General features: G+C 36.1%; 1 protein-coding gene across 6 annotated transcripts in view; it reads right to left on the reverse strand.

Moving 5' to 3' along the window:
• The window catches only part of PIK3C2G (phosphatidylinositol-4-phosphate 3-kinase catalytic subunit type 2 gamma), a gene marked incomplete at both ends in the record, with an annotated part of 352,092 nt that overhangs the window by 275,058 nt on the left and 56,433 nt on the right, over window positions 1–20,601 (reverse strand). For 4 of the 6 annotated variants that reach the window (XM_079715210.1, XM_079715209.1, XM_079715208.1 and 1 more), the window contains 3 exons: window positions 5,238–5,360; window positions 11,355–11,553; window positions 17,082–17,115. In XM_079715210.1, the coding sequence (XP_079571336.1) occupies window positions 5,238–5,360; window positions 11,355–11,553; window positions 17,082–17,115 (356 nt within the window). Of the gene's footprint in view, window positions 1–5,237; window positions 5,361–11,354; window positions 11,554–14,478; window positions 14,518–17,081; window positions 17,116–20,601 lie in introns of all 6 variants that reach the window. The other 2 variants (XM_079715207.1, XM_079715212.1) reach the window with 2 other exon arrangements.

Raw genomic sequence — 20,601 nt, forward strand, 5'->3', positions numbered from 1 at the left:
TCACACAAGAAGTTGGCTGTCTAATCTGAATATGGGGAGCAGCCCTTACTCAGGGTGTAAAATAAGACTTTGGTGACCTCCTTTTGTGTGTAGCTAGGCAGCATTCAGCCTTAGGAATGAGGAGGAGTTAATTCAGCCCAGTGATCATAACTGATTTTGAGGAAGTACACATCTCTCCCCTCAACATGCTGTTCTCTGAGATGGAGAGGTTCAGACCCAGGTGGTAGTAAGACATCTAACAAAAGGAAAGACAGAAGGGCTATTTTAGAGTTTGAATGGATAACTAATATTTGACTAACAGCATATTAGTGGAATAGGACAATGAAGAATTAAAGATGAATTCCAGGCTTCCAGATTATGTTGTAGTGGATTACCTTTAACAGATAGAAACCACAGAGGAGGAGCATGGGGTAGGGGATATATGTGCAGTTTAGGGCATGATGTCATTGAGTTAATAATAACTCAGAGATGTCAATATGTAAGCTATGAGTGGAGAAGATGAATCAGAGGTTTGGATTTGCACATATGTGCATTCAAATATTGGCCCCATGACTGAACAGATGTTCTTCTTTGAGTGATCAATTTAACCTTTCTAAGCCTTGTTTTTCTTATCCATAAATGGAACGAATATTACATAACACAGTATGTGGCAAATGGCAGGCTGTAAATCAGCCTTATATTCAGTATTCTATCAACAATGTAATAACTTATATTAGCCATTGTAGGCAGATAAAGTATAATTCTAGTTAAAAGGAAGGGAAATAAAGACTAGAGTAAAAAAAATTATTTTTCAAGATTTGTGAAATTTAGACTATTGAAAATTAAATTATTACACATTTAGTTATCTAAAACTAAAAGTCTCTTTTCTTTTATATTCCTTCATGGTCATAATATTCATTCAATGTAATGTGAACATATTTCTCAGCTTAAAAGAAGCTCTGAAACTCAACATAAAATGTTGATGATTCTGTGGAATGCACATTAATTTCTTGAATATTCTCTCTTTTACCTGTAATTGACTTTCTATTCAGTTTTCATATTGCTGTGGTAGGATGGAAGCTATAATTTCACTTTATTTCTCACATAATCTGGAAAGTTCTTTTTCCCATTGGTCTGGCTTCTTCATGTATAACTTCACTTATTAGTGAGCTTTTCATATCAAGAATGACAAAAAATTCGATAAGTTACAGTAGATAGTTACTTCCAATCTCCATTCTGTCATTTTTATTAATAAAGATAAATTCTTCTAGGGTAAGAATATATGCTTTACAAATAGTTATTTATTCATATCTTGAATAGATATGGATTTTTGAAGCCAGAATAATCTCAGAGTCACTGAGAAATCTTTTTTTTATTAACTTCTACATGGCTGTTGAAACATCAAAGGAATGAACTTTTACACAAAAAAAGGAAGAAAAATACTTTAAGAGACAATTCAATAAGTGAAGTCAGATTGCTTCTTTATATCCAAGCTGTTGGCACAGACCTCAAGTTTTAACCATATGTTTGCCTTACTCTGCTGTTTAAAAATGAGTAAACACTAAAATTTTTCTTAAACATTCTTTTCTTCTATATGAGACAGCTTTTCTAAAATCAGAATAAGTTTTTGATAGTGAAAATGGAAGATTTAAAAAGTCACATTGTATAGAACCCCCTTATTAACACTAATATAAAATAACAGACCATTGTAAGGACTTTGACTTTTATCTGAGTGAAAAAGGGAGCCATTGTAGGATTATAAAACAGAAGAATGATGTGGCCTGACTTACATTTTAATGAGGTTACTTTAACTGCTGTGTGAGAAGGATTCTAAAGGTGCAAGAGAAGTAGGGTGACTATTACAAGGCTACTGTAGGAATACAGGGTAGGTATGATGGTGGCCTAGACCAATGAAAGTGATGAGAAGTAATGTTCTGGAAATATTTTGAGGAGAGAGACAGTAGGATTCCTGGACATCAGGTTCTGAGAGAAGGAAATTCAGGCTAAGGATTTGACCTGAACAACCGATACTGGAAATGATCATCCAGAGTGGCATCCGTGGGTGGAACAAATTTGGAGTGTAAGATCAAGAGTTTAGTTTTAGACATGTTGAGTGAGTACGTGTGAAGTTTGTGACCGATGCCTGTGTTGGCAATATAAATTTGGGAGTTGTTGGCATATAGATGGCATTTAAAGCTATGTGACTATAAGAGAAAACTAAGGAGCAAAGATAGATACAACAGAAGAAGCTTTAGGGTTAAGACTATGATCAGTCTGGGAGAAGAAAAGAATATGGAGAAGGAATGCCCAGTGAGGAAGGAGAAAAGCTTAAAGAATGTGGGAGCCAGCTCCTACCAGATCATGTAAGATGAAGACTGAGAAACAAACTTCAGATTTAGCTTTGCAAGTCATGAGTGACTCTAATGGTCAATTTCAGTGGAGCAGAGATGATGAAAGCCTGATTGGAGAATGCATGAGAGCAGAGGAAAAAAATGGAAGAACGTGAATACAGACGACTCTTCGGAAGGGTTTTGTTTCAAAGTAGAGGGAAAAAATGTCATGGCTGCTGTTGAAAAACTGAAGTAGAGTTTTTTTTTTTTAAAATTTAAGATGTGAGAACTATTTGTAGAATATAAATACTCAGCCCAAGATTTTATATGTTGTAAGAAACAGTATGAAAATCACAGGAAAAACCTCAGCTTTGGAGTCAGAGTGGGTCTGAGCACTAGTTCTGCCACTTACTGGTTGTGGGACCTGGGGCAAGTTAATTAAGCTTCATAAACATTAATATTCTGATCTGTAAAATGGAGACGACAGTAACTGTTCTGGATTTTTGTTATTAAGTTTAGATGAGATAATATATTTGGGGGAATCGACTGGAATACAATAGTGGTCAAAATCTTTGTAACATATTATTGTTAAATGAAGTTTCTGTCCTTAAGTTTACAGTCTAGTAATAAAATGTATGATCATCTGTAGAGTAATGGGTACATGTTAATAAAATATATAAAGAATGCTACAGGCCAAGCACCTAGAAAAATGGTAAATAAATATTTTTAATGGAAATAAAATGAAAAGAACTCTGGGTTAAAGTAACTAACTCTTGAGGGAGTCAAAGAAACTCTCACAGGAAAGATAACAATCATGCACTCTCTTTTTAAAATTTATTTTTAAAATTTTTTACTTATATTTTATTTTTTATTTTTATATTTTTAACATCTTTATTGGAGTATAATTGCTTTACAATGGTGTGTTAGTTTCTGCTTTATAACAAAGTGAATCAGCTATACATACACATATGTCCCCATATCTCCTCCCTCTTGGAGATCAGCTCGGTGCTTTGTGACCACCTAGAGGGGTGGGATAGGGAGGATGGGAGAGAAACACTCAAGCACTCTTGAAGGAAGAGAAGAAAAGTATACCAATGAAGTTATTCCAACAACACTAATGATTTTCAATTTATTTTGAGATTTTTTTCTTTGACTTTAGAATTAGTAGATTTTTCCCTTGAATTGTTTAAATAATAGCACATATCTGTCAGTTGAAAATGAATCTGACTTTTTGAAACAACCAGGAATAAGTTTTAATTAAGTCAGAAGAATAATTCTAGTAATTGAGCTTGTTAATGCATTTTTGAGGAATCACTTATTATACAAAATTCATTCACTTGCCAAGCTACACTTCCTGGACTCTTACTCTGTCTGGTGCTGCTTTAGCTTCTAGGGATAAAATTTTAAAATTTGAAAAAAAAAAATTTGTATCTTTTAGCAGAAGCAAACAGAAATGTAAACAAACACATTCAGTAAGAGACCATAAGACAGTACTTTGAGGTTCAGACCAAATGAAAAAAGAAAAGGTGGCCAATTTTTAAAGAATGATACAGGAAAGGGTTTATAGAGAAGATGGAGGAGTGTTCTGGAAGATAATTAGGAGTTCCCAAAGTAGGCAGTGAAGACACTGTTCTCCTGACAGATGGATGACCCATAGCAGAGGCGTGATTTCTCAGTTCATAGGGTAAGTAGATCAGATGCAGAGAGTGGCTGGGTGCATGGGCAGACAGTGGGGCTAACTCCAGAGATGAAAGTGCAGAGATAGGCAGGGACCAAACCACAGAGGGCCTTGTGTGCTATGCTAAATTACTTGTATTTTACCTTACAGGAATTGGGGAGCCACTAAAGAATTTTACAAGCAGAAATGATTCTGTGCAAGGGAAGGGGATTTTGTAATTGAAGGTCAGGTTTTCAAGAAGAGATAAAGGTTGTCACAGTCCTGGAAGAAGGAGGATTTGCTTTGGAGTATGTAAGAATTGAGGAACACATGTTATGCCTCAGGACTCAGTCTCCATTGATTGTGGTAACACTGAGAGTGGCATAGATGGTATTATTCTAACACCATCTTCAGAGTCCCAGAAATTTTGGCTCATATATATCAATAGGACAGTACAATATTGGCAGTCAATCTCCTAAGAAAGCCTGACCTTCTGAAAGGGCTGATGGATAGTAGGCTGGGGAGTTTTCTTCTACTTGTGGTGGGAAGAAAATTGGCTCTCAGAAGATCAGTGGAGACCCCAGAGAAAGGACAGCAGAGCAGTGTCATGGGAATAGCAAGGAAAAGCAATGGTAACCATATAAAAGCCATAGATGGAGCCTAGGAGCCCCCTGAGATTCTGAGTAAAGCAAAGGCTTGAGGTGGGAGGCAGAGAAGAGGAGGAAGGCATGGATAGTGTCAGGAAGGTACTCTTCCTTCTTGATTTAATAAATCTCTATAAAATGACGAAGTAGGAGTTGCTTACCCCAAATTAGGTGACAGTTTACACAACGTATAGATAATTACTGTTCAAAAATTTGATTTTTTAAACAAATTTATAACTGGCTTTTGGGGAAAAATGGAGATTACATATGTTATTAGGTGATTTCTTTCTTCTTTGTTATATCTGGAATCTACCTTCCTCTAACCCCAAGTAGAGGGTATTCCTTTTATCCACATTCTGTGAATGATTAATAATTCTCCCTTTCCCAATTTCCCTCTTTGAGCAGTTCAACACACGTAGATTGGACACTTATCTAGATTTTTAAATGGACCTTTAATCTGCTGAATTGAAATCAGTTATCTATTATGCCTAGCATACTTATCACATCACTGAATCAAATCAACTGGCAACATTTAAAAGAAATCATACCCTTCACTTAAGAAAAGGGGGAAAAAAACCCTGATCTTTATTAGACAAATGATCCTGCCAGAATAAAGATTAAACTTACGTTTCATTCCAGTTGACCAAGAAAAAGAACAATTTTTTGACTGGAATATTTCTGCAGTTTCTCACTTGGCACAGTTTCTTTCCAGCATATGTAAGCCAACAGGAAAAAGAAAATGCTTTATACCTAAAAAGAAACAACATTGATTCAATAAGCTGAACGCTATAAAGGAACCAGTTTTCTATATGGGTCAATTATTTTTATAGTTAAAAGTCAAATGAAATGATAAAGTGCTATTTGCTTGTATAGAGTGTACTTTAAAAATTACTAAGAATTTATGTTTGGTGACTTCAGCAAGATTGCAGAATAAGAAGCCCTAGACCCTCCTTCCCCCCTGGAGACACCAATTCAATTTCCTTTGCGAGAAATCCAGAAATATGTTAAAAGGCTCTTGCACCACAGGCAAGTGCAAAACCAGCCACGTAAAAATCAGTACGAAAATTCATGGCACTCATTTTCCAGAGCTCCTCCTCACAGCAGAGTGTTGTGGGATCAGGAGGAAACTCCCAACTCCCAGCTTCTTCCTTGCCTGTTTAAGAGAAGACTAGAACATATGCCTAACATTCAGACTTTTTAGGGGTCTATCCAAGGGACTGGTTTCTCTGTTGCTGAATCTAAGTGCAGAATAGGAATGGGTGCCAGTTGGGAGGACTCTGAGAACAAAGGCAATGGTTTGAACTAGCACAAACTCACTCACCACTTCCCCCCAGGTCGGTGCAAAATGAATAGGAGAAAACCCCCAACTTCCAGCTTCTCCCTTGGGAAAGATTTGGATTATGATTCCAATGTTGCAGCTTTTTTGAGGGGTGCTGCCTGAGGGACTGGTTTCTGTCTCAGCATGCTGACAGGGTATGATATACTCTAGATGTCTGGGGACCATGGACTTAGGAGAAAAAAGAAGAGCTGGGAGGCTTGCTGCCACTCCAGAGGATATGTGGGGCAGCAGACAGAGGTTGATGCAGCTTGATGGTCTCTGCATTGGCAGGAAGAGAGGGGAGCAGGGAAAGTGTAGTGTGCATCCAACATTTTGGCTTTTTCAGGGGGCTGTATGAGGAACTGGTTTATGTCTTATGCAACAGAGCACTGATGGGACCTGGCATAATCTGGATGCCAGGGAGCAACTGAGAACAAAAAAGAGCTGGGCAGCTTATGGAGCACCAAAGAACCAGCAGTACCACAGGTCAACCGTAGATGAAACAAGAAATTTAACATCTTGAAGAAAGAAGAAAAACCTCTCTGATTGGGAATTTACACACAGAAGCCCAGGGAATATACATCTACAGAAAAGATTTGAAAGGCCCCCCAAATCTCTAGCTGGACTGATTGGTAACATTCTTCCCCTGTATGAAACCACTCCATAAAGACTGGGAGAGGTAGCTGTTTTTTTCAAACGCTCAAATCCCAATACAAAGTAAAACAAGGTATACGAAGAAAGAGGAAAACATGGCCCAAGCAAAGGAACAAAATAAATCTCCAGAAACTAATCTTAAAGAAATGGAAGTATGTGAACTACCTGACAAAGAATTTTGTATATAACAAAATGAGAACATCAAGAAAGAGATAAACATATTAAAAAGAACCACACAGAAATTTTGGAGCTGAAGAATACAATAACTGAATTGAAAAAAAATCAGTAGAGAGGTTCAAGGGCAGACTTGATTAAACAGAAGGAAAAAATCAGTGAGCTCAAAGATAGGTATTTGAAATTATTCAGTTAGGGAAACAAAAAGAAAAAAAATGAAGAAGAGTGAAAAAGTCTAAGGCACTTATGGGAGACACAGGACAAATGTACACATTATATGAGTCCCAGGAGGAAACGACTGAAAGAGGCAGAAAGCTAATATGAAGAAATAATGGCTGAAAACTTATTAATTGTGGGGAAGGAAATGGACACTCAGTTTCAAGAAGCCCAACAGACGAAACTAGGATGAGCCCAGAGAAGGCCACACTAAAATGCATTAAAATCAAACATCAAAAGTCAAAGACAGAGAGGGAATTTTGAAAGCAGCAAGAGAAAAGCGATCTGCCACATAAGAGATCTCATCAGTTTTTCAGCAGATTTCTCACCAGAAACCTTAAAGGCCAGATGGAGTGGAAATGATATATTCAAAGTTCTGAAAGAAAAACATATAATTATATCTGGCAAAGCTGTCCTTCAGAAATGAAGGAGAAATAAATACTTCCTCAGGTAAAAAGCTGAGGGAGTTCATCAGCACTAGACCTGACTTACATGAAATGCTAAAGGGAGTCCTTCAAGTTGAAATGAAAGGATGCTAGACAGCAACACGAAAGCATATGAAAGTATAAAAGCTTACTGGTAAAGGAAAATATACAGACAAATACAGAATACTGTAAGCCTGTAATGGTGGTACATGAACAACTTTTAACTCTGGATAGAATATAATGGACAAAGTATGGAAAAACTTTAATTATAAAAATATATAAAATATAAGAAGATGCCATTTGTGTTATCAGTAACATAAAGTGTGGTGAGGGGAGAAGAAAAGAGTAGAGTTTTTGTATTTGATTGAAGTTGTTATCAGCTTAAAACACTGTTTTAAATATAAGATGTTTTATGTGAGGCCCATGGTCACCACAAAGAAAACAACTACCTATAGAAGATAAACAAAAGAAAATAAGAAAGGAATTGAAGTATGCCATTACAAAAACTCAAAAGAACACAAAGGGAAATGGCAAGAGAGGAAAAGAGGGACAGAAATGCTACAAGATAGAAAACAATGAAAAAATGGCAATAGAAAGTCCTTCCCTATCATTAACTACATTAAATATACACTAAATTCTACAATCAGAAGACATAGCATAACTGAATGAATTAGGAAACAAGATCCAACCATATGCTGTCTACAAGAGATGTACTTTAGATTTAAGGACAAACCTGAAAGTGAAAGGACAGAAAAAGATATTCTATGTAAATGGTAATCAAGAGAGCAGCAGTGGCCACACTTATATAAGACAAAATAGACTTTAAAACTGTCACAACCGACAAGGACATTATATAATGATAAAGGGGTCAACTCATCAAGAGGATAAACAGTTGTAAATATACATGCACTCCAAATTGAAGCAAATATATTAAGCAAACATTGACAGAATGAAAAGGGGAAATAGACAACAACAAAATAATAACAGAAGATCTCAATATTGGTTATAATGAATAGAACAGACAGAAGCCCAATAAAGAAACAGAGGGTTTGAATAATACTATAGCCCAAATGAACCTAACAAATACTTATAGAACATTCCACCCAAGCTTAGGGCAATACACATTCTTCTCAAGTGCACATGGATTACAAAATAGGTCACAAAACAAGTCTTAACAAATGTGAGAAAATTGAAATCATGCCAAGTATATTTTCTGAACACAATAAAATAAAAGTAGAAATCAGTAGCAGAAAGAAAATTGGAAAATTCTCAGATTAATGGGAATTAACACTTTTTAGTTTCTCTTTTTTATTTTATTGAAATATAGTTGTACAATATTATGTTAGTTACAGGTGTAATATATAATGATCTGATATTTGCATACATTATGAAATGATGACCATAATAAGTTGAGTAACCATCTGTATGGGTAAAAAAGTTATTACAATGTTATTGATCATATTCCTTATGCTGTATATTACATCCCAGTGACTTATTTATTATATAATTGGAGGCTTATGCCACTTAACCTCCTCACCTATTTCACCCCCATCCCCACCCCTCCCTTCTGGCAACCACTTGTTCTCTGAGAGTCTGTTTTCATTTTGTTTTGTTTTGTTTTTTAGATTCCACATAAGTGAGATGAATAAGTAAATGAATACTTTTGAACAACTAATGGGTCAAACAGAAATCAAAAAGGAAATTAGAAAATATCTTGAGACATGAAAATGAACACACACCATACCAAAACTTAGGAGATACAGCAAAAGCAGTACTAAAAAAAGAAATTTAAAGCAATAAATGCCTACATTAAAAGAAGAAAGATCAAATCAAAACTACAATGAGGTATCACCTCACACCAATCAGAATGGCCATCACCAAAAAATCTACAAACAATAAGTGCTGGAGAGGGTGTGGAGAAAAGGGAATATTGTTGGGAATGTAAATTGGCACAGCCACTATGGAGAACAGTATGGTAGTTCCTTAAAAAATTAAAAATAGAGCTACCATATTATCCTGCAATTCTACTCCTGGGCATATATCCAGACAAAACCATAATTTGAAAAGATACATGCACCCCAATGTTCATTGTAGCACTGTTTACAATAGCCAGGACATGGAAGCAACCTAAATGTCCATTGACAGATGAATGGATAAAGAAAATGTGGTACATATATACAATGAATATTACTCAGCCGTAAAAAAGAACGAAATAATGCCATTTGCACCAACATGGATGGATTTAGAGATTGTCATACTGAGTGAAGTAAGTCAGACAGAGAAAGACAAATATCGTATGATATCGCTTATATGTGGAATCTAAAAAAATGGTACAAATGAACTTATTTGTTCAAAACAAAAATAGAGTCACAGATGTAGAAAACAAACTTATGGTTACTGGGGGGAAAGCTTCAGAGGGGGAGGGATAAGTTGGGAGATTGAGATTGGCATATACACACTACTATATATAAAATAGATAACTAATAAGGACCTACAGTATAGCACAGGGAACTCTTGTCAATACTCTGTAATGACCTATATGGGAAAATAATCTAAAAAACAGTGGATATACATACGTATAATTCATTCACTTTGCTGTACAGCAGAAACTAACAAACCATTGTAAATCAACTATACTTTAATAACAATTTTTTAAAAACAGAATAAAATTAAAAAAATAAAAAATTTTAAAAAAGAGATCACGATAACCTAAATTTATACTCAAAGAAGTAGAAAAAGAAGAACAAACTCAGCCCAAAGCTAAAAGAAGAAAGAAAATAATAAAGATGATGTGAAATAAATAAAACAGAGAATAGAAAAACAATAGAAAAAATAAACAGAACTAAATTTCCCACCATGTATAAATACTGAATAATGCTCTATGCATATAGCTTTATCTGTATTTATCTGGCTACATAGTTTTTCCATGTGAATTAAAATTAATAAGGATATAGTAATTATTTTAAAAATATGAGAACACTCATTAGAGTGGCAATTTGTTAGATTATACATCAGCCTCTTAAAATTCTTCATAAAATTAAGAAAAAGCATAAGACAATTTTTCCCATGGGTTTTAAAGAAATGCATATGTGAGACAGATAGATGATAGAGTTTTTCTTTTTTACATATGAAGGTAAAATTTCCTTTATAATTAACTCTATAAATATTCGTACAGTTGTTATTTTCAAAAATACAGTCCAAGATAAAAATTATTTCTCTGTTTTCTAAAATTGTTTCTTTTAGCCTTTCTTCAAGATGCTAAATGCAGTGGGTACAATAAATCCATTAGAAAATTACTATTCTCTTATCAACTTTAATTGATTTAATCAGTATTTTCTTATAGATTTAATCCATAAGGAATTTAAAATAATTATTATAATATTACTCTAATTACGTTGTTCAAGAAAATACTATATAACAGAGTCAACCTAAAATCTGGCAATGTTCCATGCATAAATGTGGTTAATTTCTATTGTAACTCAAATAACTCTTGGCTAATTCCCACTTTATCAATGTACTAATCTCACAAAATATTTACTGCTCACAACTTGATAGGGATCAAAGTGACTTTTTTTCTATTTTTAAATACTCTCCATCACCCTGTATGTGTATGTGCTATCTTGCTCTGTGTTAATTGGCATTATTCATTTAAACTCAAACATAAAAAATGAAAAATTTAAGGCAATCACTAAGTAGGATGAGCATTTTCTGTTTCCATAATGATACATGGACAACATGCAGTTATTTTTAATATGGAGAATGGGAGAAGACTTGAGGGAAAAGGAATGTGCACTGGAAATAAAGTTGTAAATGATTTTAAGAATATGGATAAATCCAAGTTGATTAAATTTCAAAATAAAATATTTGCTCCTGCAAATAAGAACAAGGCAAATTATACTCAATTAGAAGCTACACAAAATTAATTAACCCTTTTGCAAAAAACTCATCATTACTTACCTGTGCACCCAGGTCTCTGGAATATTGTGAGCTGCATACACTGTGAAGCTAAGGTGGGAATGGAGCCCCAGATTTACACAGGAAACACTATGCACAGGTGCATTTAGAGGCTGGAAATCTGCATAAAAGCTGCTGCAATAGATATCAATTAGGTGGTAGATGGAGGTAGATAGTTCAGTTGTCACTCTTTCTATCAAACCTAGGTGGGGAAAGGGATAGAAATCAGGTCATCTATGAAGGGCAATATTTATCATAAAACCATCTGTTACAGCTTTGAAAATTTTTATAACAAAATTCAAAGAAAATTTATTTTAAATGACCCTCTACTAACTGAAGCCAATTAGCCATCTGTGCCTCTGTATGCAGCCTGGGTTAGCTGCTAGTAGTATACATAGTTAATAAGCTTTCATATCTTTAGTTGCAGAAATTTGGGAGCACAGCTGTTAATCACAAATCAGAGTTTTGGGTTATTAATTTGGCATTCTGATCAACTGTAATTTGCAATATTTTTGTTTTAGATTATTATAGTTTAGAATTAATTTTCAGACAAGGAACATGTTATCTACATGGCTTATAAGTACTTTAAACAAACTCCATCTAAAAAATTAATCATAATAAGTTTGATTATGCTATGATGTTTGCCATTAACTGAACACTAATCATATACATTGTGCTGCTATAAAAAGAGAATGGTATTAGTACATGGCTGGGATCTGAAATAAGTTTAAAGTGAAAGATTTATGATATTTACTACATTTCTTCAAAATCAAAGCCTTAGTTGAGATTTACCATTAGTTATTTAAAGGGAGTCTATTGATTATTCCCAGAAGTGACTGGTCATGAAGGAAAAAAAAATGAAGAAAATTGTTTAAGTACAGAGGCCAGGAGTTTCCAGGCGTCTGCTAAATGAAGGCACGCCGATTTACTGTAGAGCACATGAAAAGTGTCCCTTAATCATCGAATTTGAGGTAAATTTCTCTCCCAATAGACCCTTTGCTGGAAAAACTCCTCTCTGAGGGGAAGGAAGCAGAAAGAGGCTGATGAAATGGACCAGGCAGAACTGGTGGACTCTGATCCAAATCAGGAAAGATGGCGCCATGACAATGGAGAAGGTTATGAGGGTGATGAACGTCATTCTGGGGTAGGATTCACTGTCAGGTTCTTAATGGGGTCAGTGAATAACACTCACTGCTGGTATTTTGTATGCAGTAGTGAATGAGTGAAGGACGATAATCATAATAACGCTCACGACTTGTAATTATTTTTAATATTCAACTATAATGTTTTAGAAGTTAAATGAATAATCTCAAATATAAAAATTATATTTTAAAATTATTTTTTTAACTTAGAAGAAGAAAATCTTTGACACATATTTAAGTGACAAAGGGTCTTAGGTGAATGTATAAAGCGAAGTGTCACGAAGTGTCATGGCGCCCTCTTGCTCCTGAGTCACCCGTGCCTGACTTTGCTGACGAGGTCTCGAGGGTCGGGGGTCGCAAGGCTCCTCAGGCCTCGTCCAATCCCCCCAAAAAGGCCTCCTTAAACCCCACAGGTGCGTCTTGTTAGATGAGAGTGACGCAGAAAACCCTGCCAAAGATACGACCTGAACGTTCCCATTTCCATCCTGGGCCAGAAATATGTACCGATATGCCGAATTTTAGATATTTCTACTTTTCCGACGCCTTGTCCTGGAGAAATGAAACGAAACGGCAGTACAGCCCATGCAGGGAAGTCAGAGGGGAGAAACCGTGTCATCGGCGGCTCCCACGCAGGTAGCTGGGCGCAGGGCTGAGGAGGAGAGCGGCCCCTCGAGGCGGCCCTCAGAGGGCACGCCTTCAGTCCGGAGGCCTGAAGCCCGTGTCCCCGAGCGTCCGGACAGCTCCTCGGCCTTCGGGCGGGACCACCGGGTGGGTGATGCGGCTGAGGCGGAAGGATGTGCGGGGCCCGCCTGTGGAGGGAACGGCCGCGCCCGCTCTAGGTGTAGCGGCTGAAGATGCTCGCCGTCCGCCCACGGATGCAGCTCCAGAAGTCGGCCTGCATCCGAGCTCAGTCTCGTGATTCCGCACAGCCTCCGTTTCCCGCGAGACCTGGGCGGGTCGGCTTCAACGGGCCGCCTTCCCCCGAGCAGGGCTGTGCTGAATTTCCAGACGCCTGGCAGGTGTTAGCTGATGATGTTGGAGGTTTCTATAGCGCTGGTCACAGACGGACGGACGATTTTATTAAACTTCAACTCCAAGCTTGTGAGTCCCAGGCCAGTTAGTACTTCCGGTTCACGACTCGGGGGGTCAGAGCGCGGTTCTTTCCAGGGAGGCGTCTGCGTGGTACTGGGAGTGTCTGATGAGGAGGATGTGCCGCGTGGCCTTGGCTTCGTAGTGGTCCAGCCTGAACACCAGTGCTTCTTCTCCAGACTGCAGGCTCTTCTTCCACAGGTTGAGCAGGGTTAGTGGTGCTCACCTGTCCCAGGTGGGGTCCTCGACGCCAGGCCCGGGGCGGTCCTCCGCCGCCCCGACCTGCCCCGCTCCCAACCCCGTGGGAAGCTGGGCCACGGGCAGCTCCGAGTCCCCCGGGGGCCACAGCCCAGGAGAGCGAGGTGGCCGAGCCCTGGGAAGCTGAGGAGACGTTGAGAGAACAAGTAAGCACATCCTTAAAACTTACGTTCTTAAGATCTATTGTTTTTTTTTCTAATTCACATAACGTGTTTATTCACTGTACCATATTTAAAGATTTTCATATTTTAAGTTATAGAAACAGAAATGTCCATTAAGATTAGGAACGGAACAGGTCACAGATTTGGCGTAGTCATGTTCAGTGTCAAGTCACACAGTACTGCTGTTTTTCAAACACGTGCACTTTCTCGTAAGTAGTTTACAAGCATAAATTGCTTTTTGGTTCCTAGTTGGTTTGAAAAGAAAATAGTAGGAAGAGCTTGATGTTTCCTCCAACAGTCTGCAGTGTTCCAGTGCCCAGGCATTTGGATACTCAGGAAAGAGGCCAGCTTCAGCATGGAGCTTCTTCCCACATCCTGTCCCTCAGTAGCTCTGCCCCTAATTAAACATATTGTTGTTGTTCAACACAGTTATTATAAATTTGTACAATATTCATGAGATGGCCAAATTTTCCCTATTTGCTGTATTTCTAAAATTGTGTCCTTTGTTGAAACAGCCTGAGGTGACAAGCAGAGTGAAAGAGCTGTAATTAAAATTCTCTGAGAAATCAGCAGTGGCAATTAATGAAACAGAAGAGTAAAGCAGCATAAAAATAGTCTTTAAAGAGGCCTCCTCAAACTCTGGAGGCCAACCAACAGGGATTCTCCTGAACAACAGGAGGCAGAGAATTATAAATTTATAGAAACATCTTGTTTCTCCAGTCCCCAGATTGTGCTGTTGGTACTCTGAAGCAGGAAGCACAAACTTCTCGTTAATAATTCCCAATCTTGTGCAAATGAATACACAAATCATAAACCTGAGTGAGAGATCTCATTAATTCAAGCTCCAGCACACATTTTGGAGAATCTTAATTATTTGGATACTTACTCAAACTCTACTCTTTACTTTTTGTGCTGAAATACAATTTTAGGTTATAATTTGCTTCTTTGAGGTAGTATAGGGATGTGTGCTTATGCATTATGCTTTACTTCCAGAACTCTGGGTGAAAAATGCATTTCAGATATCATCAGAAATGTATTAAGGACTCAAAGTACTGGGCTTCGTGGTGAAATATGGAGAAATAATATTTATCACACCTGATTTTGCAATGAGAAAAGAGTTATAGTTATCAGGAAATAAAGAAACAATGACAATATATAGGCAATTAAGATGCATTAATTAGAATCTCTTTTGGTTTTTTTGGAAATGAAGGGGTAAGAGTACATGACTTTATTCTAGTGTACATTTGAAAGGAACATGGTCTCTGTAGCGTTACTGTTTGTCACATCCTATGTCCAATGCTTCTTGTGTCCAATGAAGGCTGTACTTTCCTTGCAGACATGGTCTGCATTAAAATCTGGGGTTCTTTTCATGTTCCAAAAAAAACTTTGTTCACATGAACAGGCAGCATGACAGATTTGTTCACCACTGGTGTAGAGCACAGGTATGATCAAACCTGTCAGCTTCAAGGTACATTGAGGTTAATCAATAAGAATATTAAGTATAAGAATCATCAATAATAGTGGCTTATTGTTGAATCAACATTTTGTGTAAAGAGTGTTCTAGACTTTTATTTCAGAGTACCTGAATAGAAAGCAACTGCGTGTATATGCTGGCAAATGTTCATTTCATTTTGCTGTCATTTCAGCAAACTCTTCCTTTCGGCTCCATAAACTGCTGTAAGGTGCTTCTACATAATAAAATATTAGAAAAAAAAATATTTATCTTGCAGAATGAGAATTCTGATTTATCAAAAGCTTATGAGAGCTGTCGATGGGAATATTTAATCCGTAGAATTAATTCCTTCTCTGTGTTGACTTAGCATAGAATATAAGTCCCTGGGAACATTTCTGTGCAGTTTTGTGAGATCTCATATCCCAACCCCTGAGGAACATGGGATGAGGAGATTTTATTCCAGCATTCCTAATAGAAAGGAAGAAAGGGCCAGTTTCATATAGGCTTCAGCTTGTTCACTCCGCACTTTCACTTGGACTCTGTGTTAGAAACATTGTTAGGGGGTGTCTATTTCTCCCCTTATTCTGTGGTGTTCTGGAGTTTTATGAATGCCTAGATGTTTGCATTAGCACAGGTTTTTTTGTCCCATATCCTTTGCTGTCCCATTTTCCTCTATGATGTGAAGTGGGGGAGTTCTTCCCATGTAATTGAATGTCTTCTTTAGAGTGGTGGGAATAGAGTTGAGGGGGTATCGCTCTGTACATAACTTTCTACTGAAAACCACTAAGGGTGTGGAGGGCAGATTGGGGTTATCATTTGTGCTTCACTGTCACCTTTGAATCCAAGGGTGTTAGTTGAACATCTGTGAGTCAGACCATTTCCTTAAAGATACTCATAAGTGTTCATAAGCCAGATACCATCTGCCTGTGCAAACAAGAACAACCCTGACCACACCCTGCACTTTACATACTATCCTATCTTTTATGCATACTAGGAAGACTGAGGATCAAAGAGTTTACTTCTTTACGAGCAGAGTCAAAAAGTGGGCAGAGTGGGAATTCAAAACCAGTTCTGCCTGATTCCTCTACACCACACTGTTCACCACATGGTCACAGTCTGCTCTTTTCTACAGAGGCAAAGTCCTCCTGTGGCTTGGCAGTTTTGTAGGCTCAGAGCTTCTGTGAATACTAATTATTCCAGCACCAAATCCTCCTACCTGTTATGTTAAATTGGTCTTTCAAATAGAGCTTGAATTTAAATTTGAAATTTGTGACTTTGAAGAAAGACATCTGCTGCATTTCTGACTTCTCTTACTTTAAAATATAATTAGCTAAATAAAATTTTATAGTTTCTTGGAATTGTTGTAAGGATATTTTCAGTATTCCTTTAATTTTTATAGCTCTCTTGACTTTCCCTATTTTTAAAAAACCTCAGGCCAAAAGTTTAGGGAGTGTGGATTTTTATTCACTTGCAGAATAATCACTTCCATCAGTAAATAAAGTTTTAACAAAGCATTTTTTCCCCTCAAAAGTATTTTTTTGGTGTGTGTTATAATATTTGGAGAAAAATTGAAAAATATAAATTATTTTTGGTTTTATAATTTGTTTAGTATGCATGTGTGTTTTACCTTTTGCTGAAGTTTCTGAATTTTGATGAAAATTCTGAAAAAGAAAAACAGGTCCAAAGATACACTTGTTATTCAGAAAACAAATTTGGGAAACCAAACCATTAATATCCAAAATCTACATACAGAAATTTCTCTGGCATGATAAAAAGAAAATGTATTTCTTGGTGTCATATATCAATGTTGCTTACTAAACAGAGGAAATCTAAATTGTAAAATGAAAGAAAAGCCTTCTGACTGTTGTAATCAGCAATCTAGGTTATTTGATTCAGAAAAAAAAAAAGAAGAAATCTTTAGCATAAGCTCAGCCTTTTTTTAGTATTATTAGAACAGTTCTATAGATATAGCCTAAACTCAATCCCCCTTCCACAACAGTGACTAAACTTTTAATATAAAAGATTTGTAATTCTCTTTGTTTAATGTGTCCAGTTCTTATTTTAGCTGTCACTTCAGATACAAGCTTTGGGCAGCACAGAAAGAAGGCTGGATGGAAGGGTGCAAAATCATACAGATTCACTATATAGTTTCCTTTATTTCTTAGGATTAAAAAAAAATGATAGTCAAACACTTGAGATCATATCCTGAATTTTAAAAAAATACTGTCTGAAATTTTTGTTGTCATTTAAGTTCATATACATTAGCTTGGTGGTTTTATTTGTTTGCTTGTTTGTTTATGTTTATTGTAGGCCTGGAATTACTTTAGTGGTTTAGGATTTACTGGTTATAACTTTATTATCATGAAAACTATATAAGGTAGGTGATTCACAGGTTCATTAGAAATGACGTTTCACTTCAAAAGCAAATTCAGTTTTCTAATAAGATCCCTTTTAATTGACACTACATTTTTTTAATATTTTGCTTTGACAAGTTTGCTTTTAAGGAAATCCAATTAATGAAAAGCTGGATTTTCAAACAAATAAACTAGGGAATAATCATTTTACTGTAACAAAGAACTTGCTATAGTATTCCTTTTAGAGAGAAAACACTTCTGTAGTGTTTAGAATGTAATTAAATTTACATACAACTTTTCACTTAAAAGCATCATTCCCATGAACCTTTTCAGAAGCATTTCTCTTAGGTAAAATATTTCATCTGAGCATAGTTTCAACCACTGGGCTTAACAACTACACATAAGGTCTTTACCCCAGCCATGTGGGTGAGACTATTAAACATGTCAGCATGACTTAACTAGAATTCAGTTTATTCAGAAATGTAAACTTGTATTTTAAGATCACCATGACATCCACCTACAGCACAATGCGTAAGACCGTATTTTTTATTTTGTAGTTCATTTATTGTGTATTTAGTGGAAATATGTGAGCTTCTGGAATATAATTCTGAAGGATGGAAAATTGTTTACAGTGCCGAGTGGGAGCACACAGTAGACAGAGTACAACTGCATTTGTGATACAATTTTTCATTTTGCCAAAACTTACATTTATTAAACACTTAATTACTTCCATGTATGGCAGGAAATAGTCTCTTGCTAGTTGACCAAAAAATGCAGCCAAGAAAAAAGGAAAGCTTCTGAATTTTGAGTTTGTTGGCAGAAGGCATATTTCTCAGTATTTCTTTAATCTTAGGTTTATGGTGGGTGGATAGATTGAACTACTTTGGCATTATTAGCCGCAGATGGTTAATGCACAAATTCTGTAAAAGGGACTTATTATTCGTGCCAATTTTCTTATATAGGTGGGCCTATAGTTAAGATAGGATGGAAAAATGGATGGAGAAAAAATCTGAATGATGTGAGATATGTGAACTTTTAAAGTGTCCTCAAAATAAGTAGAATCTGGAGTAGACATTTATTTGGAGATATTGAACTATTTACTTTGGCCATTAACATATATGGAATAAAACTGTTAATTGTCAACTTTTTTCTTCATTTCTATGCATGAGTAATCACATACAATTTACTGCTCATAAGTATATAAGAAATGTGAAATGTGAATATGAGCTTCCCTTGATAATTATAATTGTTCATAGCTTTCCTAGGAAATATCAATACTTAGTTTCTCCTTGAAGGATTCTTCTGGCTTCAGATATATTGAAAGTTTGATATTTCTGAGAAAATTGTCATTTTCATTCTTTTAGGGAGTTTCAGAAAATGAATGTTTAAAGGTAAAGCTTTTTATAGCTAGTACTAGTTTAACAGCATTTGAAGTGCTTCATCCTAAAATTGGATTTTCCTCCTTCTTTGATCAATTTGTTTCTACTGATTCACCAAGGGCAGGACATAAAAATTGAAGAACAACCAAGTGATCTTAACAGATGGAAAGACATGTGTCCACATTCATACATCTGGTCTCCTACTCTAGCAGAGGCTCATATTTGTTGTGAAGCTGGCTGTAACCAATGGCCCTGAGATAAGAGGGTCCTAAGTGGTGCTTGTGTGAATTAAAACTTTCATCTTGTCCTCATGAGGAAGAGTCTAAAAAACTACCACCAGCATCATCCCTACAACTTCCAGTAATAATGATTCTCATTCAAGATGCACTATCATCTGCCCCCTTTATTAACGTTATTTCTAATATTCACAAGAACCCTTCGAATTCTGTTTTCTTTTTTGTTTTAGAGATGAGGAAAACTGAAGCTTAGAGAAATGAATTAATTTTCCAAAGGATATTCATCTAGAAAGTTGTAGTTCTTGAATTCAAATCATCTTTGTGTGACCCTATGCTCTTTGTGTCTTATAATCAGCTCTGGGTATTTGAAATATCTCCAAAATGTGATAATCTAAGAGAAATGAATGCCTTGTTGAAAGTTAATTCTCACTACCTTGGTATCCTGGCTTAACTTCCAGTGTTGGAGAATCTTCTGGTGGTATAACTCTTTTGCTCCTTAGTTATCACTGTCACTGTTCATGTAATGCAAATAAGGTATTTAAATTTTCTATATTCATTATTACATCTAATCACAAAAACCCACAATTCTAATTATAATAAGATATAGGAAGTCCAACATTAAGAAATTACTGATTTTTATCAGTCATCTATTTGAAAAAGTAAGCATGGCGATTTATATATATTAGTATAATTGTCTACTTTCTAAATCTATCTTTTTGAAATTTCAAGGCTGGCACATTCAAGGTAATATAATCTCTGCTGTTCCTATCCATCCAGATAATGAATGAATGCAATCACTCTCTCATGAAGTTTCATATGTACTGGAGTGTGTATAGAGGCCTGGATTCAAATCTCTGTTTTGCCACTTATTAATCCTCTGTACGCAAGCACTCTAAGCATCAGATTTTAATACTAAAATGAACTTTAAAATACCAGCTTCAAGGTATTGCTGTGAGGATGAATTGAAATAAAATAAAAATTAAGTGAAATGAAGTAATATGTAAATGAAACTATTATTGCAATGCACTATCAAGTATTAGTTATTATTATTATCAGCAGCATCATATCTTTTGGCTTTATCACGTGCTAAACTAATAACAAGATTGAATGATTTGTTGTAACCAGATGTCCTAATCTTTTTCTTGGGCAATAATCACACGTAATCTACATCATATTTC

Source organism: Hyperoodon ampullatus, assembly GCF_949752795.1.
Source record: "Hyperoodon ampullatus genome assembly, chromosome: 11".
Lineage (NCBI taxonomy): Eukaryota > Metazoa > Chordata > Mammalia > Artiodactyla > Ziphiidae > Hyperoodon > Hyperoodon ampullatus.